The sequence below is a fragment of the Phyllopteryx taeniolatus genome, chromosome 2 (assembly GCF_024500385.1).
Source record: "Phyllopteryx taeniolatus isolate TA_2022b chromosome 2, UOR_Ptae_1.2, whole genome shotgun sequence".
In the NCBI taxonomy this organism is placed as follows: Eukaryota; Metazoa; Chordata; class Actinopteri; order Syngnathiformes; family Syngnathidae; genus Phyllopteryx; species Phyllopteryx taeniolatus.
In genome coordinates, this window is record NC_084503.1 from 11,985,379 (window position 1) to 12,013,264 (window position 27,886).

At 41.4% G+C, this 27,886-nt stretch overlaps 1 protein-coding gene across 4 annotated transcripts in view; it reads left to right on the top strand.

The window, feature by feature from the left end:
• Nucleotides 1-27,886, top strand: part of LOC133471342 (zinc finger protein 609-like) — a 150,768-nt gene that overhangs the window by 20,539 nt on the left and 102,343 nt on the right. For 3 of the 4 annotated variants that reach the window (XM_061760818.1, XM_061760803.1, XM_061760812.1), the window contains exon 2: nt 26,998-27,884. The exons of the other annotated variant lie outside the window; for it this stretch is intronic. In XM_061760818.1, the coding sequence (XP_061616802.1) occupies nt 27,126-27,884 (759 nt within the window). In that variant the 5' untranslated portion in view covers nt 26,998-27,125. The remainder of the gene's footprint in view (nt 1-26,997; nt 27,885-27,886) is intronic. 4 annotated transcript variants of the gene reach the window in all.

A 27,886-nucleotide genomic window follows, 5' to 3' on the forward strand; every position in this document is an offset into this window, starting at 1 on the left:
AGGAGAAACCTATGTTCCTTAATTTTGTTCGTCATAGGGTTTTTGGAGCCGTGCTTTGCCTGATCCCTCACCTAGGACCTGTTTGCCATGGTACCCTACCAGGGGCGTGAAGCCCCAGACAACTTAGCTCCGAGGATCAATGGGACACACAAAACCCTCCACCACGATAAGGTAACGGCTCAAGGAGGGGGAGATGGAGTGCCAGTTTGAGATTTTCTTTCGAGTGTGCCATTATCAACTTAAATGCAAACTTAAATTATGACACAAAAACATTTCCCACATACCTACATACACCAGGGCAAAAAAGTATTTAGTCAGCCATCAATTGTGCAAGTTCTCGCACTTAAAAAGATGAGTGAGGCCTGTAATTTTCATCATAGTTATACCTCACCTATGAGAGACAAAATGAGAAAAAAAAAATCCAAAAAATCCCTGTCTGATTTTGAAATAATTATTTTGCAAATTATGGTGGAAAAGATGCATTTGGTCACCTACTAACAAGAAAGATTTCTGGCTCTCACAGACCCTGTAACTTCTTTAAAAGGCTCCTCTGTCCGCCACTCGTTACCTGTATTAATGGCACCAGATTGAACTCATCAGTATAAAAGACACCTGTCCACAACCTCAAACAGTCACACTCCAATGAGAGTTGGAGATCACCGCTTTATGAAGCCAACAGAACCACATCATCTGCAGAGATGCAATACTGAGGCCACCAAACCGGACGCCCTCTACGCAGCCATGTAATTACCTCCACCGTGCTTCACAGATGAGTTTGTGTGTTTAGGATCATAAGCAGATCCTTTCTTTCTCCATACTTTGGCCTTTCCATCACTTTGGTAGAGGTTAATCTTGGTCTCATCAGTCCAGAAAACTTTGTTCCAAAACTTTTGTGGCTCATCTCTGTAGTTCTTTGCAAAATCCAATCTGGCCTTCCCATTCCTTTTGCTGATGAGTGGTTTGCATATTGTGGTATGACCTGTATATTTCCTATCTCGAAGTCATCTTCGAACAATGGATTGAGATACAGTCACCCGTGCCCTGTGGAGGTTGGCAGTGATGTCACTGACTGTTGTCTTTGGGTGTTTCTTCACAGCTCTCACAATGTTGATACCCTTGGCCAATCTGTTCGATGTCTGTTTTTCAGTACACTGGTTGTTTTTTTCTTTTTTCGGACATTCCAAATTGATGTCATGGCTATGCCCAATGTTTGTGCAATAGCTCTGATCGATTTTCCTTCTCTCAGCTTCAAAATGGTTTGCTTTTCTACCATAGCTCTTTGGTCTTCATGTTTGCGTAACAGCAAATGCAGTTTTCACAGGTGAAACCCAAAGCCAAAAACAAGCACTATCTACTGTTTCGGCAATCAATCTAAAAGGCACCACCTGAGCAACTATAAACACCCATCAGTCACGTTCCAATACTTCTGACTTGAAAAGTGGGTGGGTTAAAACAAATGGTGCTCTGTCCTGAGTTGTTTAACACATCTAGGTATAAATACCACAAAATAAAAGCTGAAATTCTGAACTTTTGTCTCATATTCTTCTTTTGATCTGAAACCCAAATGTCTTCAGTATACAACAAAAACAAAGAAATTGACCTTGCCGTTCCAATACTTTTGGAGGGGACTGTATGTTGAGGAATAATAGTTATACTGTTTTACTGTAATTTGAAGGTGTTTTTTGTAAAGAGTTCCTCTCTGTGATATCACACAAAAGCATTCCCCAAAAAGGCATTTTTTTTCCCCCATACAATTTCTCCGGAACATTGGTGCGTTGTACTTAAGATTGAAGTTGCCATTCCAACCAGACTGCATTTTGTCAGATTTTTTTATGGGATTTTTAGGAAATCTTGCCACATTGGTATTGACAGTAACGAATGACTAGCGAGTCAGAACCAAATCGTTACTCCTTGTACTATTCCAAAATACTAGTCCAACAAATTATTAGTCCAAAATATTAGTCCAATGAATGAAATCAGCTGGCACCTTTTGCCAAACGCAATCTTTGGGTAGATCTTTGTGAAGCTACCATGCGTACATGCGCAGAAGCGATGCAGACAGTAAAAATGGTGGTATCAGTAAACACCACGATCGTGGAATATGTCGTTTTTCTAAGTAAATGCGGCATGGTAACTGTTGCAGCTCTCGTCAGAATAAAATAAGTAGTATGTTCTTTGATTCGTAGTGATTGGTGCGTGAAAATTCCGATTCAGCGTTAATTTTTTTGGTTTCACTTGCGAGTTGATTCGACTTACCACCCATTTGTTCATTGCTCTATTTAGTAGTATCTAACACTTGGAGGAGAGTGCATCTTGTACTCACAGTGAGAGGCACATGCCTCAGGATGAAGGAGAAAAATGTTTACTTCTGTATGTTTATTTTATTCATAACTACCTGAATCTGATTCTGAACCTGAATTTAGAGTATTTAGATTTCTGATTAGCAAATTTGCATTTCTCTGATTTGGGTCAGTCGATGCTAATATAAGATTTGTATGCATCTTGCTACATACATTGCTGCATCATACACATTAATTTGAATACTTATGAAAACAATGCAGTATATCAGTTTCTCAGTACAATCCCTTTTAACAATTAATACATAATTTTGTTTACATCCTTGAGTGTTTGTTGGTTGTGACTTTCCTCTTCTTGAAGTTCATTTGCTTGAATGGGTTGAAACAGTTGAATGGCCAGATTGGTTGAAAAATGTTGCTTGTCAGAGCTTAAATGTTATAGGGATGCATGTTTTGTCTCTTCCAGTTGCAATTCTTAACTGACTTTTTTTTCCTCTAATGGTCTGTGATCACTTTGCTGGAACTGGACATGGTCGTCTGCTGCAGCAGTCTAGTCTAGATAAAAATGTTATCTTAATGGCTCACTTCCAAAGCATCCCATTGCTTTGCACTATGTCCAAATAAAGATGAGCAACTTGTTTGACATGTTGAGCTTGATATATCCAAAGAGATTTGTTATTTCATGTCAATGCAAAAACTATATTGAGAGGTCATTTATAGTGTTTGACAGTCTAAGTGCTCTGGATTGCAGTATGAATGTTTTTCCTGTTTTCAATAGGCCCAGCCAACTGTAGTTGCGGAGTTGGGTTTTGGCACAGTTTTAGTGGTTGCTGTGCTATAAAAGTAGTTTAACATTATGGAAAAACAGAATGATCTCTACAGTGCTCAGTTTATTTACATATACAGTATTCACAGCGGTTTTACTTTTCTCACATTTTTTGTTACAGCCTTATGGATGGAATAAATTATTTTTTCCCCTCAAATCTCTACACTCTACACAAACACCCCATCATGACAATGTGATTTTTTATTTTTTTATTTTTGCGAATTAAAAATCAAAAACTTAAGAAATCACATGTAGATAAGTATTCGCAGCCTTTGCCACAAAGTTGAAAATTGAGCTCAGGTGCATAATGTTTCCACTGATTATCCTTGAGAGTTTCCTACAGTGGAGTTCACCTGTGGTAAATTGAATTGATTGGACATGATTTGGAAAGACACACACACTATTTAAGGCGCTCAGCGCCTGTACGTTGAGGTTCACCCCGATGGGCAAGAGGGTAGCCTCCCTCCGCCTTCAGGTGGGGGAGCAGGTACTGACTGTTGTTGTGCCTATGCACCAAAAAGCAGTTCAGAGTACCCACCCTTTTTGGAGTCCTTGGAGGGGGTGCTGGAGAGCGCTCCCGCTGGGGACTCCATCGTTCTGCTGGGGGACTTCAACGCTCACGTGGGCAATGACAGTGAGACCTGGAAGGGCGTGATTGGGAGGAACGGCCCCCCGATCAGAACCCGAGCGGTGTTCTGTTATTGGACTTCTGTGCTCATCACGGGTTGTCCATAACGAACACCATGTTCAAGAATAAGGGTGTCCACATGTGCACTTGGCACCAGTACACCCGAGGTCACAGTTCGATGATCGACTTTGTGGTCGTGTCATCGGACTTGCGGCCGCATGTCTTGGACACTCGGGTGAAGAGAGGGGCGGAGCTGTCAACTGATCACCACCTGGTGGTGAGTTGGCTCCGATGGTGGGGGAAGATGTGCCTCTGGATTGGCAGACTGGGGTGGTGGTCCCCCTTTTTAAGAAAGGGGACCGGAGGGTGTGTTCCAACTACAAGGGGATCACACTCCTCAGCCTCCCGGGTAAGGTCTATTCAGGGGTGCTGGAGATGCGGGTCCGTCAGGAAGTTGAATCTCAGATTCAGGAGGAGCAGTGTGGCTTTCGTCCTGGCCGTGGAACAGTGGGCCAGCTCTACACCCTTGGCAGGGTCCTCGAGGGTGCATGGGAGTTCTCCCAACCAGTCTACATGTGTTTTGTGGACATGGAGAAGGCGTTCGACCGTGTCCATCGGGGGGTCCTGTGGGGGGTGCTTCGGGAATACCAAACCCCCTGATACGGGCTGTTCGGTCCCTGTACGACCGGAGTCAGAGTTTGGTCCGCATATCCTCAGTCAGTCGGACTCGTTTCTGGTGAGGGTTGGACTCCGCCAAGGCTGCCCTTTGTCACCGATTCTGTTCATAACTTTTATGGACAGTGGTTCCGGTTTGGTGACCTCAGTATTGCATCTCTGCTTTTTGCAGATAATGTGGTTCTGTTGGCTTCATCAAGCCGTGACCTCTAACTCTCAATGGAGCAGTTCACAGCTGAGTGTGAAGCGGCTGGGATGAGAATTAGCACCTCCAAATCTGAGACCATGGTCCTCAGTCGGAAAAGGGTGGCGTGCCCTCTCCGGGTCGGGGATGAGATCCTGCCTCAAGTGGGGGAGTTCAAGTATCTTGGGGTCTTGTTGAGGGAAGAATGGAACGGGAGATCGACCGGCGGATCGGTGCAGAGTCTGCAGTGATGCGGACTTTGTATCGATCCGCTGTGGTAAAGAAGGAGCTAAGCCGAAAGGCGAAGCTCTCGATTTACCGGTCGATCTACGTTCCTACCCTCACCTATGGTCACGAGCTGTGGGTTGTGACCGAAAGAACAAGATCACGGATTCAAGTGGCCGAAATGAGTTTCCTCCGCAGGGTGTCCCCGGGCTCTCCCTTAGAGAGAGGGTGAGAAGCTTGGTCATCCGGGAGGATCTCAGAGTAGAGCCGCTGCTCCTCCACATCGAGAGGAGCCAGATGAGGTGGCTGGGGCATCTGATTTGGATGCCTCCCGGACGCCTCCCTGGTGAGGTTTGCCGGGCATGTCCCACCGGGAGGAGACCCCAGGACAAGCCGGAGAGACTACATCCTTCGGCTGGCCTGGGAACGCCTCGGGATTCCCCCCAGAAGAGATGGATGAAGTGGCTGGGGAGAGGGAAGTCTGGGCATCCCTGCTAAAGCTACTGCCCCCGCGACCCGACCTCGGATAAGCGGTAGAAAATGGATGGATGGGTGGATGGATGGATGAATTTATTCCATTTTGGAATGAAGCAGTAACATAACCAAATGTGGAAAAAGTGAAACACTGAATACTTTGCACTGTATAAGGCAGATTCATATTAACCGAAGTCTTGTAACAGAATTAGATTGTGTCCCAGTTCTACAACGACCTCTACTGAAAATGTTATTCATAATTTATCCTCTCCCCACCATCAGTATGCTGTGCCAGACCATTTATGAATTCCGAAGTTCAGTTTGCTACAGTGTGGAATATTTTTTTTCTTTGTTGAACTAAGCGTGAGTAAAAGTAACATGTCAGTAGAAGTGAGTAATGAAGCAGTGCAGTAGAGTCTTATTTACCAGCTGATATGCCTCAGAGTCACTGACACTCACTAAGCACACCAGCCTGCAACAAATCAAATATGTCAGATTCCAGCGGGGTAAGCGGATGACTATGAATATTATTTCAAAGCTGTGTTTTTGCTCACAGTCTTTGTGCTGCTTAATAATAATCTCCGTGCAGCACGACAGTCTGTGATTAGTTCGCAACCATAACCATGAAATGCAATTAGTGCTGGGCGATATCACACTTAAATTTGATATCACAATTATTTTCCCCGTAATGTCGATTTATTGTATTAAAGTTGATAGATGTATAAAACAAAACCAGACCAAAATTATTTGTTTATAAAGCAGGTTTATTTTACAATTGTAAACATCAAAAAGAAATAAATTGCTTTTGCCTAAAGGTATTTCAAAATATAATGATCTCAAAATTAGTGATGCAGCGAAATGAAAATTCTTGACAGAAACTAAAAACTGAAAATGACAAACCCAAGTCCGAAAACTGAAAGCCGAAACGACGGAAGAAATTATTATGCCAATTATTTGTCAAATTAATAATTTATAGTTATGACTCTTGAGCTGCCAACCTATAGAAATTCACTTCCAGAACAATTTGTCTGAATTTGCATATTTTGTAAATTATGTCAAGAACAATACCGCAGGACAGTTATTGCAGCATGTTATGTAACACTAAAAAAATAATTCTACATACTGTTCAATTGTACAACATAATCATTACTTTAAAAGCGTAATCGTTAATAAACTATGGTGTCAATATTTATTATTTGAATGTATTTCATAGGGTTTGGTGAATGTGAGTGCGAATGGTTGTTTGTTTATATGTGCCCTGCGATTTGCTGGCAACCAGTTCAGGGTGTACCCCGCCTCCTGCCCGATGATGGCTGGGATAGGCTTCAGCACTCCCGCAACCCTTCTGAGGTTAAGTGGCTCAGAAAATGGATGGATGGATGGAGCTAATAATCGCCTCCATGGTAGTAAATAAACTACACTTCTTACAATGCTTCTTAGACATATCATTTACATTCTCACAAAGGTAGGGCGAGGAGTGGGTAGGAAAAGGCGGAAAAGCATGATGCTAACTGCTAAGCTATTGTGTCATAAAGTCGCAAAACACCAAAATAAGTGATTGGATGATACAGTACACTTGTCACAGACAGTCCTCTCCAAAAGGATTGGAACGGCAAGATCAATTTGTTTGTTTTTGTCGTATACTAAAGACATTTGGGTTTCAGATCAAAAGATGAATGAGACAAAAGTTCAGAATTCAAGCTTTTATTTCATGGTATTTACATCTAGATGTGTTAAACAGATCGGGACAGAGGACCTTTAGTTTGAAGCCACCCACTTTTCAAGTGAGCAAAAGTATTGGAACATGTGACGGATGGGTAGGGTTGGGCATCGAGAATCGAGAACCGATGGGAACGTTAGTTCCAGTTCTCCCGGAATCGTTCAAATTTAAAAATGTCGGTTCCCAGTTTCGATGCCTACAGTCTGCCGATCCCGAAGAAGATTAGGTGGCAAAGAAGAATGCGCACTAAGACGTGCTTGTGCCCTATGGCGGCAGCGAACAAAAGTGTCTTAAATTTGTTAAATTAAATGACCAGTCGCCTCAGTGCAACACTTGGAATAAGATCATATTGTGCAAAGGAGGCTTTCATGATGTGTAGAAGTCTGACGTGCTCCCTCCCGCTCCAAGCCTCAGTCCACCGTGCAGAACTTCAGTGAAGTCAATTGGGTGAGTGTGAAACAAGAAAATATGTCTATGCCAACAATGAGGCAGCTATACCAAGATGGCGCCTACCAGTGTGGTCGCCTCGGTTACGCGCTCTCTAGTATTGTTTTTGTGTTTTTCGTTCGTCTTTGGAGACATTACACGACTCACTTACACAAGGGGAGACTTGCTAACCATCAAGGAGGCTACTCCGGACTTTCTTTCACCAACTTTCGCAAATCCGCTCAGTTTTTTCACCCGAGTTACTCACCGGAGCGGGGTCTGCGGTTTTGGGCGCATGGAGATGGAGGCGGAGGCGACGCCACAGAGGGTAGCGAGCCGGCATCCAGGTGAAACTCCGCAAGAGAGGATACAGATTGGCGTTCCCGTCAATCGACCTCGCGAATGTACGCTCCCTGCCCAACAAAATGGATGAGCTTCATCTTCTGATAGAGGCCAGTAAAGACTTCGGACGTTCCGCCGCCATGTGCTTTACGGAGACTTGGCTTTGTGAGGCTGTACCCGACGGCGCCATCATGCTTCTGGGATTTCATCTTCACCGAGCAGACCACATCACGGAGTTATCGGGGAAAACAAAAGGCGGAGGGATATGCTTCTATATCAACGACAAATGGTGTACGGACGTCACGGAGCTCAGCACACACTGCAGCCCGCATTGGAGTCACTGTTTTTTAACTGTAAGCCATTCTACTCGCCGCGTGAGTTCGTATTATTGATCCTCGCTGGAGCGTACATCCCATCACATGCTAACACAAACGCCGCACTGCTAACGCTCGCCGAACAAGTCAACGAAATAAAAAAAATTAAAAAACACCCGGACTCACCCCTCATTATTCTCGGGGTCTTTAACAAAGCTAAAGTCAACCACAAACTCCCTAAATACAAGGAGCACATCGACTGTCCTACCAGGGAAACTTAACATTTTAGACCACTGCTATACTACGCTAAAAAACGCATACCGTGCTATACCTCGTGCAGCCCTGGGCTCGTCTGATCACTGCTTAATTCACTTAATACCGACGTACAGGCAAGAACTTAAATGTGCGAAGCCTACAGTGAAAACAGTCAAAAAGCGGACCAATGAAGCCAAGATGGAACTTCAAAGCTATTTAGACTGCACAGACTGGAGTGTCTTTGAAAATTCAGCTGGCAGCCTGGATGAATATACGGACACTGTCACATCCAATATCAGTTTCTGTGAAGATGTGTGTGTACCAACAAAGTCATTTTGCACTTTCAACAACAACAAGCCATGGTTCACTGCCAAACTTAAGCAACTTCGCTAAGCTAAGGAGGACGCATATCAGAGCGGGGACAGGGCCGTGTATAATCGCACTAGAAACCTGCTGATTAAAGAAATTAACATTGCAAAGAGAAACTATGCAGCAAAGTTGGAAAAACAGTTTAGCGCTAACGACTCTAAGTCAGTCTGGCATGCATTCCAATCGCTGACTAATTCCAAGCAACGATCCCCCCCAAGCTGAGAATAGCACACTAGCCAACGACTTGAATACCTTCTACTCCAGATTTGAATCAGAATCAGAATCATCTTTATTTGCCAAGTATGTCCAAAACACACAAGGAATTTGTCTCCGGTAGTTGGAGCCGCTCTAGTACAACAGTCAGTCAATTTACAGAACACTTTGGAGACATAAAGACATTGACAAAAAACAATTGGGCCAAAAGGACACTTTCACACCCCACACCCATCCGGCCGCACCCCTGACCACAATCACACCTCTGACTTCTGCGTTTACCATCCACGAACAGGATGTGAGACGCATCTTCAAACAATAAAAGATTAACAAAGCGGCAGGCCCAGACCATGTGTCCCCATCCTGCCTCAAAGTCTGCTGGACCAGCTCGAGCCAGTCATCACTCAGATCTTCAATAGATCTCTGGAACTGTGCGAAGTACAATCCTGTTTCAAACGCTCCACCATCATTCCAGTCCCCAAGAAACCTGTAATCTCCGGTCTAAATGACTACAGGCCTGTCTCCTTGACATCTGTGGTCATGAAGTCCTTTTGAACGTCTCGTGCTGGACCACCTCAAGAGCGTCACACGTCCCCTGCTGGACCCCCTGCAGTTTGCCTATCCAGCGAACAGGTCTGTGGATGATGCAGTCAACATGGGACTGCACTTCATCCTTGAACACCTCGACAGTGCAGGGACCTACGTGAGGATCCTGTATGTGGACTTCAGCTCAGCATTCAACACCATCATCCCTGAACCCCTTTGATCCGAGCTTCTCCAGCTCAGGGTCTCACCTGCCATCTGCCAGTGGATTTACATCTTCCTGACGGGCAGGACACAGCAGGTGAGGCTGGGAGAGACCACCTCATCCACACGCAGCATCAGCACTGGGGCGCCCCAAGGTTGTGTCCTCTCTCCGCTGCTCTTCTCCCACTACACAAACGACTGCACCTCAGCGCACCCGGCTGTCAAACTCCTCAAGTTTGCAGATGACACCACTGTCATCAGCCTCATCAAGGACAGTGACGAGTCTTCATATCGACAGGAAGTGGAGCAGCTGGAGCTATGGTGCGGCCGACACAACCTGGAGCTGAACACGCTCAAGACTGTAGATATGATTGTGGACTTCAGGAGGCATCCTTCGCCACAGCTGCCCTTCACATTGTCCAGCTGCCTTGTGTCAACCGTCGAGACCTACAAGTTCCTGCGAATTACAGTCTCTCAGGACCTGAAGTGGGCAACCAACATCAACTCTGTCCTCAAAAAGGCCCAGAAGAGGATGTACTTCCTGCGGCTTCTGAGAAAACACGGCCTGCCACGGGAGCTGCTGAGGCAGTTCTACACAGGGGTCATCGAATCAGTCCTGTGTTCTTCCATCACAGTCTGGTTTGGTGCTGCTATAAAAAAGGACAAACTCTGACTGCAACGGACAATCAAAACCACTGAAAGGATTGTCGGTACCCCCCTACCGACCCTTGAGGACTTGCACGCTGCCAGAACTAAGAAAATAGCGTGCAAAATCCTCTCGGACCCTCCACATCCCTGTCACCAGCTCTTCCAGCTCCTTTCCTCAGGTAGGCGCTACTGATCAATGCAAACTAGAACTAGCAGACATTCCAACACCTTCTTCCCTCTTGCGATCAACTTCTTAAACACCTAACCTACAATTCCATTACAACATGCTGGCAATTTTTTGACTTGAGTTCGTTGTCACATTTCTGTGGGGCCAATTATATATTACTCGTCCACTCATTGTAGTAGTCTCGCCACGCTGCACTATTTGCATATCTGTTGTTGACCAATACTGGCCACTCATGCCAGAGTAGCATCTGCTCCATTTGCACACTGATTGAGGAGTATCTGCAACATTTGCACAATCAACATTGTCCCAGATTATTGCACTACTCGTCACTTTAAACTGCATACACTCCTTGAAGTCTCGGCGCCCTTTGCACAATGGTCATTGCATTGGACTATTGCAATATTAGTCATTCGAACTGCGCTAAGTGCTAGAGGACTCTGCATCTTTTGCACAATTGTCAGAAAAAAAATAATAAAAAAATGTACCGGCATTACCAGATAACTATTATCCCTTTATTGCTCAGTGACTGTTTTTTGTCAATGTCTTTATGTCTCAAAAGTGTTCTCTGTCAATTGTTCTCTGTCTGTGGTCGTACTAGAGCGGCTCCAACTACCGGAGACAAATTCCTTGTGTGTTTTTTGGACATACTTGCCAAATAAAGATGATTCTGATTCTGAACAAGTTAAACAGTGGGTTTCACTTTTGCATTGATGGTTTTTAGCATTTATTTTAGTCTTCAAACCAATGTAAGAGCCGATGACAGAAAAAGAAAACAAAGCTTAACATCGAGCTAAAACTTCACCAAAGGTAAAACTAGCAACTTTACATCACAATGAATTGGGTCAAAATTTACATAAACACTAACCTTGTGCCTCTTCGGTGGGTAAAGTAAAGGAATCAACGTTTTATAGCATTTGGTTCCATTCATTACTCTTGCCATCTCAGTTACCTTTCGTTTTAAAAATTTACCGGTTTCGTGTGAAGTTACTTTTTGTGCCAAAATGCTGAGTTCCGGTGCGTACCCTTCAAAATAAAAGGCTACAAGCTTAAATCCGAGTTAAGTTAAAACCATATAAACATGTACACCATTTGACGTGATAAAACAGTCCCAAATAACTATTTTAACAATGCTATATTTAACTTTTTGCTGAAATATTAATTCATGAATGCATTGCGGCAAATAAACTACACTTTTGACAAATATCGTTATCACAAAGGGAGGACGAGTAGTGAATAACAGGAGAAAGACGGGGACGTCATGCTAATTGCTAAGCTATTGTAACATGAAGTGAAAAACCAAAATATTTGATTGGATGATACAGTACACTTGTCATAAAGGTCTCGCTGGAACCACGTTATAGCGGATTGTAACCATTTTTGAACAGCAAAATAGCAAGGAAATTAATAACAATAATCTAGAGAGAAAATACTGTAAAACACAATATCCCGGGTTTGAAATTGCGACCTGTTTTTCAGCTTGTGCGATTAAAAATTTCATCTTGTCGCACTTGCGTGAGGGCATGTTTTCATGGTTTAATGGATCTCTTTCTGCATGCTCCTGCTTGCTCTCACGGAGAGGGAAGGGAGCGAAAGAGAGGGCGGGGGAGAGGGGAGAGAGAGAAAGATAGAGAGAGAGACCAGCTGCAATATGATTGGCTGCAATATAACTGACTGCTTCTTTCAGCTAGGACACGCTACAATAGCACCGTCGCATAAATGCGCACCACATATGCACGTCACAGACAGGCTAGTACGCTGTTGTGTCTGGCCAGTGGTGGCCACCTTGTACCTATATTGACTTTATTTTAATGATAGTTTGTTTTCTATAAAATCCTCTTTAAAGGACTCTGGGCTTTTTAACTTTGGACATATGTTCATGTGTCTATGCTATAAACAGGGTTGGGAGGGTTACTTAAGATAGATAGATTTGCTAGCTAACCTTTGTACGTTATAACGAGTGAAATGAAAACGAGAGACAAATTAAGCAGCCAATCATTGCAGTTAGCCCCAACACACATACGCATGCACACACATCCTCGTAATTTTGAGACAATCATATGTGACGTCACTCAGGGAAACAACAACAAATGTAGCAGCATTGATCATGTGTGTAAAAAGAAAAGCTGTGGGTGACTTGCGGTGGAAGCAGTTTATCGGCTTACCGGACGTTACAAAGGTAGGTGCGGGTTAGCTAGCCTTTCTCATCAGCATGCCAGATGCGTTGACAGCTCACACGTCATTTAAAATGAGTAAGCAGCGGTCGGGCCAGCATTAATCAGTTACGTGGTGGCCACTGGCCAGACACAATGGCGTACTGGCCTGTCTGTGACGCGCAAATGCGGGGCGGTTGTCCGAGACAATGCGGTGGATAATAGTATGTGTAAGAAGCAGTTAATTGTGTTGCAGGAGACAGCCAATCATATTGCAGCTGGTCGCTTTTAACTCAAATTGAAATCTTAACAACAATTGAGACGGTACTCTCTCTCTTTCTCTCACGCTCTCTCTCTCTCACTCTCTGTCTCTTTGAGAGTGTACAGGAGGGGAGACTGCAGTGAGAAAGGCAACTTTCAATCATTAATATGTACTCCTGCAAGTCCAACAAGACACATTTTTTTTAATCGCACAAGTTGAAAAAAGGTTGCATATGCGACCAATTTGGTCGGAGTCTCGAGCCCTGTTAAAATAAGACAGGAAAATTTGCATCGTTTCAGCAGAATAGTGGATACAGGAAATACAAAAATAGCACGGCAAGGGTTCGCTGGAGTACTTTTTAAATAACATTTACCAAGTGTGAGCTGTCAACTCATCTGGACTGCTGGTGAGCTAGGTAGCTAGCCTGCACGCACCTTTTACAGTACCGGTAAGCCTTCTCCCGCTACAATTCACCCACAGCTTTTTATTTTTTAATATCCACACCACATTATTAGCATCTACATTTGTCACAGGAATTAAGTTATTTCCCGGGTGGCATTACCTGTCATCGTCTCAAAATTACAAGGGTGTTTGCATGCCGTGAGTGGTGGGCTTGGGACTCCTATACTGCTAACTGCAAACACCTACTTAATTTGTCTCTCGTTTCGATTTCACTCGTTACAACACAGTCCTATGCAAAGGTTTTAATCACTTTATGAAGCTAGCCTATCTGTCTGTCTGTATATGTCTGTCTGTCCGTCTACCTACGTACCTTTAAAGTAACCCCTCCAAATTGCAAAATAATCTTAAATATCATATGCTTCCTGTCCACCTACTACTCCCACGCCATTCCGTCTGGCTCCAATAACTCCAAGGTCTCTTCTCCATAATAAATAAACAACTCAAACCCAGCGACCACACCAACTCCTTCACCATTAAAAAATGCAACTCCTTCCTCTCCTACTTCCAGGATGTATTTGTCAAAACGTGTCTATGTTAACAGCTAGCAAGCCAAGCTAGTGCGCTAGAAAGGCTTCTAAAAAAAAATACACACTGTGGTGTCTCGGTCCACCCACTTGGGGCACTACATAGGAATGTCTAGATGTCATGATACACGGAAGAGACGCAGACTCACAGATGGAGGGACCCCCCTTCCAGGCTGCAATGGATGGGGAGTGGGCAACATTTCATACATAGTATGAAGTTCCTCAGGACCTGACATGGTTGTTTGATGCAGAATCGCCCATAGCAACACCCTAGGAGAAGTAATCCACCTCAGAACTTGTCCCCCAGATTTAATCATCGCCACCTAGCCCCCTCTCCAAGCAGGAAAGGAGGGGGGAGGAGAGAGAAGCAGCAGTAAAACAGGCCAACGTGGTTTAACTAAATGCAAGAGTGTTAAAGTAAGTCTGAAGTCGAGATTTAAACATTTCTACTGAGCTCTAATTACCACATGTAGGGCATTCCAGAGTACCAGAGTCCGAATAGAGAATGCTCTAGAACAGGAGGGTCAACCTCGTTTTCGTCACGGGTCACATTCTAGTGGTTTCCCTCCGAGGGTTAGGGTTAGTTACGTACCCCTACGTACGTAACTATCAGAATCAGAATCATCTTTATTTGCCAAGTATGTCCAAAACACACAAGGAATTTGTCTCCGGTAGTTGGAGCCGCTCTAGTACAACAGACAGTCAATTTACAGAACACTTTGGAGACATAAAGACATCGACAAAAAACAATTGTGCAAAAATATGCAGAGTCCTCTAGCACTTAGAGCAGTTCGAATGACTAATATTGCAATAGACCGGTGCAATGACCATTGTGCAAGGGGCGCTGAGACTTCAAGGAGTGTATGCGGTTTAAAGTGACGAGTAGTGCGATAATCTGGGACAATGTTGGTTGTGCAAATGTTACAGATACTCCTCAAACTCCTATCATGTCTCATTTAATTTCCAACGTGTCGAAAATATTCTGCACACTGGAGCGACCTACACAAAAGCCACACAGGGAGGGAGCAATAAAGCGGACTCGTTGACAGATGTAATAAATGAAATAGGTTCGATGAAGAAAGTACCAATACTGGCTTGTCTCACAATGCTGCAAACATGCTACTTAATTATTACTTAAATACCCTTCAACTAATAATAGTAACAATACCCTTCAACTAATAATAGTAACTCTAATAAGTAAAGAAATATTGTTTAAGTATACATGCATTTTACTTTTTCAATACAGCTGTCATCAAGTTTTAACGTTCGTAATCCATAAAAGCAACTAAATTGTTACTGTGTATTTTTTTATTACAATCTCTAAGAGGAAATGTACAATTTAAGTTTACATGCACCTTTGTTCATTATTAACATGTTTGTTGACCATATACGAAAAACCTTGACCTTTTCAGTGTTTATACACAACTGCCATATTTTTACTTTTTTACCCAATATATACAAGAAGGTCATGTGCAAATTTTAATTTTCAGATGTTTTATTGTTTGAAAAATGTGACAGGACATATTTTGGCCAGCCATTGGGCGTGGCTGGCGGGGCTGTTTCAGTCTTGCTACCTTGCCACTGAGTGTATACCTTAGCTTGGTTGTTGGAGAGCATCATGTTTATTCTCCTGGCCTCTACCTTGTGTACCTTTTCAGGCGGGTAGCTAAGGCTGTAAGTCTTTGCTTGGCAGTCTCAAGTGCCTCGGCTGTGGACATCTTGTATTTATTTTGTAGTTCTTCTGCAGTTCTTTCTTAAGTTTCATACCTTTGCTTTGCTCTGATCGGAAGCTAACTTCTCTCAGGGTCGCCCTTATTTTTGCCTCGAGCCTTCTCTTCCATGGAGGTTGGCCTTGCTCCTTCCAGTTGTTTATCTTGTAACCAAGCATCTCCAGGGAAACTGATACCGCTGCATATATTATCCGATTGGTCTCGGTGATGTTTTTGGTCAGGATGCTGAGCAGTGCTGTGTTGATGTCATCCAGTAGGGATTCTGATAGTACTTCTTTCTTTAGCCATGGCAAGCAGGGGTAGCTTAGTTACCTAGGACTTGTATCTTCAATCGAGGCTGAGGTTTATTAAATTAACTTAAATAAATAATAATAATATTGATTATCGTCACTTTGGAAGCACTGTGAGCATATGTGGCTCTATGTAGAATGGAGGAACACAGTTGAAAGGGCGTGTCGCAGTTCTGCAATTTCAAAGAGGAGACAGGTTCGTGTATTTGAAAACCATAATTTTCGATACAAAATCGTTACAGACCCCCTTAAATTTTTCACTCTGTTATATATTAGCATTTGCTAAAATCATTTAAGTAAATTTTTTTCATCATTAATGTACACACAGCACCCCATATTGAAAGAAAAAAGCTGAATTGTTGAAATTTTTGCAGATTTATTAAAAAAGAAAAACTGAAATATCACACAGCTATAAGTCAGACCCTTTGCTCAGTATTTAGTAGCACCCTTTTGAGCTAATAAAGCCACATTTTTAGACACAACTTAATTTCTGAACTCATTTGTTCTACTTTTTGTATGTATGGATTACTTGGGTTGTTTGCAACATCTGGTGAAATTTTCAGGTCAATAGCACCTTTGAAAATATATTAAGTGAGGAAAAATTGTGACGTGTTAAATACTTGCACTTAAAGCTAAAAATAGCCAATGATAGGCGCTAGATTCAAAACGCAGACGACGCAATATGATTTATATTTATCGATTAAACAGCTGTATAACTGCTATATCACCTCAAAATGGGAGTTATGGTTTGTAAAGTGGTTCTAAAGGGTATCAAGAGGAATTTAAAAAATGTTGATATCTGACCTTTAATCTCATTCCTTATTATCTTAATGTTGTGAGTAAAACATGAAATCATTAGCTGAGTTGGCGGAGCTGTTGGAAGTAGGCTTCTGTTGAGTTAGCATTGCTGCTGTATCAAATACGTATTATTATTCTAGAGAATTAATTAGTTTTTGCTAAAATGAGCGCTTGTTTGTATTTCGGCAAACCTTTGCCCCATGCCTGACTGAAGACCTCAAGTCTAGTCGCACGCCATTTGCTACATTTCCTATATGATTGTTTTAAGTGCTCAGGTTTCTTCTGTGAACCAAGGAGTAAGTTTCTAAGGTTGCATTTTAAGTGTTAATGGTGCTACAGTCTCTAGGGCGGTAAACAGAGCCACATTAAAATAGTTTGTTCGATTATCAATCGGACCAACATAAGAAGGAAAGGAAGCAATTGTTGAGGGTAATTGCAGCTTGGTGGAAACATGGCTTTCTTTGTCAGTCAAGAAATGTTTTGGGCTGTTCTGGCAGGCAGAAAACGTCCACTTAATCTCCAAGACAGAGCACAGGCATTCATTTAGTCTTTGTCACACTTGCCGTGGTAGCACAGCCTGAGGGAACGTCACTGCCATAATTCTAGTGAAGAACTGTGAACAGTTCCTTCTCTTTGTGATACATCCATTTGAAGGCCTTCAGAGAAAAATAGTTTTCAAAAGATCTCTCTTGATATAACAGTTTATCCACCTAGTGTTGGGCGATATGGCCTAAATTTTATCTCACAATTTTTTTCCCTGTCAATATTTGATATGACTCGATATTTATTGTATTAAAGCATATAAATGTATAAAACTGGAACAGACCAAATGTATTCACATTATTAAGCAGAAGGTTTATTTACCAATTTTAAACATCACAAAGAAATACATTACTTTAACCTAAAGGTATTTCAAAATATAATGATCTCAATATTAGTGATGCAGCGAAATGAAAATTCTTGACCGAAACCAAAAAAATGCACTTAAACAAGCCCAATCTGCCGGAAATCAAGAAGAAGACGCGAAGAAGAAACGTGACGTCATGTGGAACGAATACAATGCAGTGATCTGTAAATAAAGCGAATTATAAAAGGAATACGAGACGGATTCTTGAGAAGGCCACACTGTGCCAGTACAACTGTACGGAACAGTTAATTCAGACAGCGACGGCCGGCCCACTCTCAAACTATTTGGGTGATCGCACATGCAATGATGTAAGCTACTAGCTGCTAATGCTAACGTAAAAAACGGAACCCCATGAACACTTTCTATCTCATCCATAATCGACAAACTACTATCTTGTTAGCCTGCCGCCCCAAGAACACAAAAACACAAGCGCTTCAACTGGCACCATGATCGATCGCTACGCGCTCTGCTGCGTTGTTTTGTTTACATTACAGAAGCAGCACAGAGTTGCGGTTCTCTTAACGTGATACATTTGTTGCACTCGATAATGTGCTCCATCTTTACATGATTTTACACGGATATAACATCGTAACATCTTTTTTCCACGTTTTGCACACTACGGTTGTTTCCAAATGATAGACGTACCCTTTTTTGTGACTGTTTATGGTTCACTAGTTGCTAGCGTCTTTATGTTGGCGGGTCTTGCAGAGTGAAAAGTATAGAAAATTGATAATCCCGTTTTTCCAGATCGAACATTAATAAAATGTCGATCGAATCAAGCTTCTCATATAACGCCCAGCAGTATATCCACTCGTGCTGTTTTTTTTTTTGTTCTCTGAATGTCCGCCAACAGTCAGTGAATATTTACATAATAAATTTGTGAAAACAGTTAAAATGATCATTTAACGTTTTCAGGGGAGCAAGTAAATTCCAATTTAAATGCTCAGCATGTAGCATCCAAAATAAATACAACTGGCAAATTCATTCTATCTTAATTTAGCGGAGTGATGAGCTTGGACAATGTACACTACTATGTTCCACAAACATCTCTCCCAGTGTTGCTCTGCCGAGTAAATGCAAAGCCTCGGTTACATTCACATACAGCTGTGTCCAAACAGGGAGGAAATAGAAACAGTCCACTAATTCCCTTTTTTCATTCCACCACAAAAATTATAATAGAGTCCCTTTTGCTTGGTAATGAGTGTGAAAGTTTAAAGCAGATTTCACCCCATGTGGGCCCTTGTCAGTAGATAACTCAGTGAAACCAGATCTGTGAAAAAGGGCAAGCACCGTGGGTGTTGCACAACCCACATGCCTTTCGCTCAATGACAATCTCACTGGGACATTTTACTCAGTGGGGCCTTTTTCAAAAGGGCTTGAATTGCAGTTCCAGCTGAGGGCAGTACAGTAGGTCAACTGCTGATAGAGTTACAACTCTTTTTGAAGAGGTGTTGGACAAATTAGACCCCACAACTGTTTTCACAGTCAAACAGGGAAAGCTGCAGCTCTACACCCTCCAAAACGCGCCATTGACTGTTGTTCCACTGGACACTCATCTGTAGAAATAAGCAAGCACAGAAATGAAATGATCCAACTGTTTTATCACAAGTACCAGAGGTCATGTGAATGATCTAGTGACTCTTTTACACAGGTGATGCAAAATAGCTGCATTATAGCCATTACAGTTATAAACCAATAGGATGCCTTTGCCTTTTACTCTGAACCCAAGAGAGGCAGCATACTGCTGCTACTTCACGTTCTTGTCCTGATTGTTGTTGTTGTTGACTTCACCTGCCTCCATCCTATGTCAGTGCTGTTTATGCAGAACAGTGACCAGGAATTTGAATTATTTATGAAATTTCGCTGCTGTTTTATGCTGTTTCTAATGTGAATTAAGTATTGTATACTGCCAAATGAAAGCTTTCAGTACGCCAAATAGTCAAATTTTTTCGCAAACATATTTTAATTGCTTTTTAATACATACTGCACATACCTCCTAAAGTTAGCATTACCCAGTCCTGGAGTACCTCTATGGATGGGTGTACTGAGCTGACCACTGTCACAGAGGTCGTGTCAAGCTGCACAGGGGATAATTGTGTAAGGCAAGTCAGCCAGCTACACTGACAACTCAGAATTTTGATTGTTCAACATAAAACAAATTGAAAAACATACAAACTCTAATCATCGTTCCGATATGACATAGCTCCACATCCAGCAGTTCATAAACATTGAGGACGAGAACGTCACAGTACAAGGAAAAACAGATGGAGTAATTGGATGAACTGAATGAAGACTATAGGCTATAGAACCTAAAAGAAGATAAAAAAACTTTTGTGAGAGAGGAAAATAGACCATATGTGGGTGAAGTTCATTGCATCCTTAGATGTTTAGATGTCAGCTTAAGTCATATCAATAATCAGTCATTTTTTGCTGTTCCTTTTTGTGGAAAAAACACACACAGACAAACATTTTTCCCTTTTCACAATGCCATTCGAACTGCTCTAAGTGCTAGAGGACTCTGCATCTTTTTGCACAATTGTTTTTTGTCAATGTCTTTATGTCTCCAAAGTGTTCTGTAAATTGACTGTCTGTTGTACTAGAGCGGCTCCAACTACCGGAGACAAATTCCTTGTGTGTTTTGGACATACTTGGCAAATAAAGATGATTCTGATTTAATAAGCACTTGACAAGCTTTTCTCACGAAATCCTAGGCATGAGTTTGATTTTGCTGCTGTGCACACCCTCTTATTTTCTTCCTCATCTTAAGTGTAATTTGATTTATGTTGCAGTTATGCTGGTCAGCCAGCCATGTCACTGCAGCATTTGTGACGTCAATGCAGCATTTGTCACGCAGTGAAGGTGAATGAAGTTTACAACACTTAATGCTCTACTAAAAACTGCAGCCTTTTAAAAATATGACTAGCAGGATAAACCGAGCTTTTCTTAAACTTCTGAAACAGTTTAGAAATGTTTTTAGGTTTTTAAATGGTTGGTTCTGTAGCTTGTGAATTACTTTTAATTATGCTAACAGTCAATGGAATATCCAATTGACGGGCTAGCTAAAATGAGCCTTAGCTCACATGGAGGAATTTCCCTTCAAATAACTAGGTACGTTACTAAACCTTTCAGCATACCTGTGTATCATTAGATAAAGGAGTGATACAAATAAAATGAATAAAATGAGCCCTAGTTTGTAAGAATTTGATAAAGAGTAAGGATTTTCTGCCACTTTTTATGTCGCAAATCTGCCTAAATTTTCTAGCCCAGAAATGAATGTAAATCATTTCGAAATTTGTGACCGAAACCTTGACTGTTTGTTAAAAAAATAGATGTTTGTCTTTTTATTTGAAAATTAGATGTTTAAAAAGGCCATTTTCAGATTTTTCAATGGCGTCCGCCCGAGCCATCTCATTTTCCAGCTCAAACTAAGAGCAAGTGCATCATCAGATTTACTTGAAACTTTTATTATTTAGCAGAGGGGAGAGAGGACATCCTTGTCTTGTTCCTCTTTGTAAAGTGAAACTTTGTGATGTGACCCCATTTGTGCTGACACTTGCTTTGGGTGAGTTGTATAACGCGGCGATCCAGTGACTATATGCCACTGAAGCCAAATTTCTGAAGTACATCAAAAAGACCAGTTAACTTTGTCAAAAGCTTTTTCTACATCTCGTGAAAAGACAGTAGTTTTTAGATTATTACACTGAGACATACTTAATAGGTTTATCAGTCGCCTGACATTGTTGGTGGAGCTCCGTCCTTTAATGAAACCTGTTTGGCCAGAATGTATTAACGACGGATGAATTTTTTTTCTAGTCTGTTGGCTAAAGCCTTAGATATGATTTTAAATGGTGATTTCTTCACAGTATTCAAAATTTTGGAATTCCTGATTTCGTGGGTTTTATGAGTTGGAAGCCCAAATTATGTAAAAATAAACAAATTCTTGAAATTGTTTAAATTGTGGGCCCTGAATCTATAATCTATGAAAGTTTAATTTTTTGAATGGAATTATGGAAACAAATAAACTTTTCCATGATATTCAAAATTTTTGGAAAGGGTCTGTAACTCTGCGAGGTTAATGGGACATCTAAAAACTCTTTACTTTCTGAAGTTATTTGAGGGATGTTTAGGTTATTGAAAAAAGTTTCAATGTCGTTTTTATTCGCCTTATTATTGGATGAATATAAGATACTGGAGTAGTTGTAAAATATATCATTAATATCCTGTGGCGATTGAGTAAATTTGCCATTTAAATCTTGGAAAGATGTATTTAGGTTTTTTTTCTTTGTTACGTTGAAGTTGGTTTGCGAGAGATTTTCCTGATTTGTTATTGTGCTCGAAATTAGTATATTTTAGCTGTTGGAGTAGGTTATTTTTGCTAATATGCAATCAAGTTGTTGTTTAGCATTATAAAGTTGGTTCCTAAGTAGGTCTTTTGGATTCATTGCATATTCCTCTGAGTTGTTTGATTTTCATCTCCCATTCGCTTTCTAATTTTTGTTTGTTTTTTTCTTGTAGGAAGTGTATGACTTGTTAATTACAGTGGTGTCATGAGTGGGTGTGGGGTGTGAAGGTGTCCTTTTCAAATCTGCAGTAGAAGCTATTCAAGTCGTTGGCTAGTGTGCTATTGTTTTCAGCTTGGGGTGGTTGTTGCTTGTAATTGGTCAGCGATTGGAAGGCATGCCAGACTGACTTAGAGTCGTTAGCGCTAAACTGTTTTTCCAACTTTGCTGCATAGTTCCTCATTGCAATGTGAATTTCTTTAGTCAGCTAGTTTCTAGCTCGATTATACATGGCCCTGTCCCCGCTTTGATATGCGTCCTCCTTAGCTTGGCCAAGTTGCTTAAGTTTGGCAGTGAACCAGGCTTGTTGTTGTTGAATGTGCGAAATGACTTTGTTGGTAGACACACCTCTTCACAGAAACTGATATCGGATGTGACAGTGTCCGTATATTCATCCAGGCTGCCAGCTGAACAGACACTCCATCCAGTCTGTGCAGTCTAAACAGCTTTGAAGTTCCATCTTTGCTTCATTGGTCCACTTTTTCAGTTTTCACTGTAGGCTTCGTGCATTTAAGTTCTTGCCTGTATGTCGGTATTAAGTGAATTAAGCAGTGATCAGACGAGCCCAGGGCTGCACGAGGTTTGGCACGGTATGTGTTATTTTGCGTAGTATAGCAGTGGTCTAAAGTGTTATTTTCCCTGGTAGGACAGTCGATGTGCTGCTTGTATTTAGGGAGTTTGTGGTTGAGTTTAGCTTTGTTAAAGACCCCGGGAATAATGAGGGATGAGTCCGGGTGTTTATTTTCAATTTCGTTTACTTGTTCGGCGAGCATTAGCAGTGCGGCATTCGTGTTAGCTTGAGGCGGAATGTAGACACCAGCGAGAATGAATGATGCGAATTTACAAGGCGAGTAGAATGGCTTACAGTTCAAAAACAGCAACTCCAAATGCAGGCTGCAGTGTGTGCGGAGCTCCGTGACGTCCGTACACCATTTTTCGTTGCTATAGTAGCATATCCCGCCGCCTTTTGTTTTCCATGATTCCATGTCCAAGCTGGTTTTGAGCTCCTTAATCTCCTGGTGTAATAAATCAAGAAGTGATAGCTTCTTGTCAATGGGGGAGAGGACTTGAATATGGGTGAGCTGGGTAGTAAATCCTCAGTGCTAGTGGACGAGTTAGCCTTTCGTCTTTTCATCGGATTGCTGTCGTCGTCATTGTGGGCTCTGCTAGCTTGCATGACGAAGCGAGAGAAATATCCGTCGATGAAATCTTCGAGTGGCTCCACAATGGTATCTTGGCGTCAGCAGGGATTGGAAAAAAAAGTAATCAATAATAATCAGATCCCTAATAAGAGAAAAACAAAAATGGATGAGGAGGAAATGAAGTAACGTGGTTGCTAATCTGATTTTGCAGCATAGCTGCCAAAATTTCATCTGGCAAATCTCGCAGTCTCTCGCGGTGTCTGAGCATTCCGCACGTCACAGCCCTCAGCGACAAACTTGACAAATTTTTAATGGAAGGGTTTCTGAATGGGTTTTTAAATGTGAAATGTAAATGTAAGTATGAGATTTATTCTCTCTGCTTCTTTTCATTCAATTTTAGCATTTTCTTTTAAACGTATTATTTTTCTTTTATGTAATTAAATATTTTTAACAAATAAAAAAACATCGTACGTGAGCAAAGCTAAACTGATTAAAACAAAGAACTATCGTGTGGATCTCAAAACACTATAAAATAGTGCATAAGAACGCAAATAACATGACAAATAACACAGTTACCGCTGAAGTTGTTCTGTTCTCCTCACGTAGCAGTCCAGCCTTTCGAAATCCATTGGTGATCGTAGATTCTTTCACACTGCTCCACGCTTATAAGTTCCACTGGCAGACCTCGGAAAAGGATGATCTTCGCATGCGGCCAGTTTTTGTGAAGGATTTCTCGCCCCTGATCATCCAAGCCTCCCACTCACCTCAGAGTGTCGCTTTAAAAGCATGAGTCACACTGATGTCCAGTGGCTGCAAAAACTTTGTTGTACCTCCAGGAATCACAGCTGGAATTGAGTTTGATCTCTTGATGGCTGTATTCACATAATTATATGGGTCCTCATACGGTCCAAAACAAGCAATATTTTTTTCCGGTGAAAAAATCCTCCCGGATGTGGGACCAAATTAGTCTCACTCTAGAGTTCTGTCTCATCCCAAAAAAAAAAAAAAAATCATGCGCCGGATTTCCAGCACCACGCTAGAATACTAAGCCATGCGTCCGGAGACACAGCTTGATCGTACTTTATGCGTCCTTGCTAATTTCAGGAGTGCTGCAAAAAAAAAAAAAATGCTGCTTTGGCATGATAAGCCTGTTTTTTGTTGTTGTTGTTGTTTTTTTTTTTTTAAAGTTGCCAATTTACCCGCCCAAGTAACACATCTGAAGGGGAAACACCAAACATGCATTGAGAACTTCAGACGCCTCTAAAATCCTCCATAACTGATGAAGTGATGAACATTTTTTTATATCTGAAGTATGTGACCTATTTTACTACCCACACTGCTTTTCTCACAAATAATGTTCACTTTGCACTAGTTCAATGGTGTTTTTAGGGCAAATGACGCCGTTAGAATTGTCACAGTAATTTTGACGACATCTTTGAATTTTTGGCGAAATTAGTCATTGGTGGATATTTTTTACGGAAACTTGTCAGCCAATCAGAGAAAGGGTTCCCTGAGTCGCAGACAAAATGAGACGGTTGAGGAGAGATATGTTGAGAAATAATTGTTTTACTGTTTTACTTAAATTTGAAGAAAATTTTTTGAGAATATTTTCTATAGCTGATATCACACAAAAACATTCCCCAAAAAGGCAATTTTGCTACAATATAACTCAAATTCTCCAGAAGCCATTATCCAATTTTCAAAATTCTTGCTGTGTTGTACTCAGGTTAAAGTGGCTGTTCTAACCAGACTAAGCATTTTGACAGACTTGTCATTTTTGGCAAATCTTCTCACATTGCTAATTTGAATCCGAAGTTTGAATTGGCTACTCCACAACCTGCATTTTCCTCTTTTTTTTTATTATTATTATTATATATATTTTTTGGAGCATTCAGAATGGATGGACTTGCGAGTATTGATCGGGTAGTTGTCCTGCTGCATAACCCAAGATCCCTTGAGCTTGAGGGCACGAACTGATGGCCGGACTTTCACCTGCAGTATTTTCTGGTGGGCAGCAGAATTCATTTTTCCATTGATCACAGCAAGTTGTCCAGGTCCTGGCTGAACAAGCAAGCAGCCCGAGACTATCACACTGTCACCACCATTTGACTGTTGGCATGATGTTCCTTTGATCAAATACAGGAATTAGCAGGCATTATGTAGATCTTTTTTTGTTAGATCTTGTAGCCTACTTTACTTTCACTGACGTACTAATTAAGTGATTTCTTGATTCAACAAATTTGGGGTTAATCAGACCATGTGGCCAGTGAAATTGAATTCAGCTTTTCAAAAACTGTGGTTAATCACAGTTGACTCTGAATTTAACAAGTGGGGACACTAACCTTTTCACATAAAGTCAGATAGGTTTGGATCCCCCCCCCCCCTCAATAAATAACATTATTATTTAAAAACAGCTTTTTTTATTTATCTTTGGGAGGTATTAAAATTGGTTGGATGATCCAAAAAATTCAAGTGTGATAAATGAAGAATAAAAATCAGGAAGGGGGCATTTATGTTTTCACTTCACAGTAGAAAAATACACCCTTTTTTCCAGCTATAAGACCAAAAAGTATAATTGTAATTTGCCAGTTCAATACAGTATTTGTTGAATGTGCAGGGTTACTACCCATTAAAAATATTACGTGAGCAGGTCTATGTTTATTATTACAACCACTGAACTGTCAGGGTCTGATAGCATTTTTTCTTTCTCAATTTCCATGTTCATTTGTGAGACACGCCATTGCTTAACACTGACACACATTTATTGACACCTTAAGAAGGTTTTTATCCAAAACTGGATCTAAACAACCTAGCAGATAGCAACAGATGGATTATTTTCTAACTAAACGGATTAACTGATGCATCGTAACCATCTGGTGTTAAAGTATCAGAGTTCCTATTCCTGTCAGTAGTGTGCTGATATTAAACACTGTACATATTATGGTTTAACAAATGGTCGTGAACAATATACACAAATATCTCAAACTTTGGCTTATCTAAAGACATTGTCAACATAGCAAGGTTTTTATTGAGTTCATATTCAATGTTCCATATTTTTCTCAGAATTTAACAAGTCACAATAACTAAATGGTATTTACCAGACTGGATATTTTTTTTAATTGTATTTTATTTATTTATTTATTTTTAAATCTGAAATATTTTAACCTTAAGTGCATATTTTGTCCAACAATTTTGATCTTAGCCATAAGCCGCTTTATGTATGTATGTGTTTATGTATGTATGTATCTATTTATTTATAAAACCTGCTTATGCAAGATTACCAGTGTCATCTTGAGTTGGAAAAAGCACAACTCCATAAACAATGTGGGAGTTTATCAGTATTGACACTAACAGCAGTGCTTTATGAAAATACAGCCAGTCATTCAGAGCAGTGGGGCCACCTTCGCTGTCAAAGCAGGAATTAGGCTACATTTCCCACAGTTGTCATGGTAACTGTGGGAAGTGGTTATGAAGAAAGGGTTTCTGTAACACTAGTGGGTAGTATCATAGGGATTTGTGCAGTGATCGTCTCAGAATTACTGTCTTATATGAAAACCTTTGTAACCAATTAAATGCTAGGTTCTAGATGATTGCTGTCTGAATTATTATATAGAATTGACTGTTGAATTGTTTTTCTTTTCAGAACACAATGTGGCCAAATGGAACGGGAAGGATTAGACCGTGGAGATTCTTTAACCCCTGCCCCTGAGTCCCAACCGACTGAGATAGCGTTGGACCTCACTGAGGCAATCCTGGGCCGTTCGCACTAAAATGTCCCTAAGTAGTGGCACTGCAGGCGGGAAAGGTGTGGACTCGAATGCGGTGGACACTTATGACAGCGGGGATGAATGGGATATCGGTGTTGGAAATCTGATTATTGACCTTGATGCTGACTTAGAGAAGGACAAACTTGAGATGTCTGGCACCAAGGACGGTATGGCGGCACCACCTAGTGCAGTAGCAGCTTTGCCTGACAACATCAGGTTTGTTAGTCCAGTATCTGGCTCTCAAGGCAAGGAAAGTAAATCCAAATACAAGCGCAGTAAAAACTCAAAAGACAATAATAGCAAAGCTTCAACTGGAGATGGGGGTAAAAAGGAAATTACAGGACGGACTCAATGCGAGCCAACTGGCACAGCAGCGAGTATAGTGGTTGCAGGCAACAATTCGACCTCTGGGAAGAACATAGAAAAAGGGGGCAAAACCTCCAGAGGTGTTCTGAGTGGGAAAAAGGACAAAGAAGGGGCTACTGGCAAAAGTAAAAAGGACAAAACAGACGGAGCAGCAGTTGTGACAATTGCCGCAGTGGAGAAGGAGGTTGTGTCTCAAGTCCAAGTTGCACTGGGGAACTGTCGTAATACAACTTTTGAGGTCACACAATCAACAGACTTAGTAGAAGCCAATCAAATTGGGAATATTTCTCTTGAGCCTGTTGGAATATTACCAGCATTAACCACAAAAACTGAGCCAGAGGAGATTGAAAGCAGTAATAGTGAATGCAAGACCTTGAAGAAGGTGAAAAATGAAAAGGT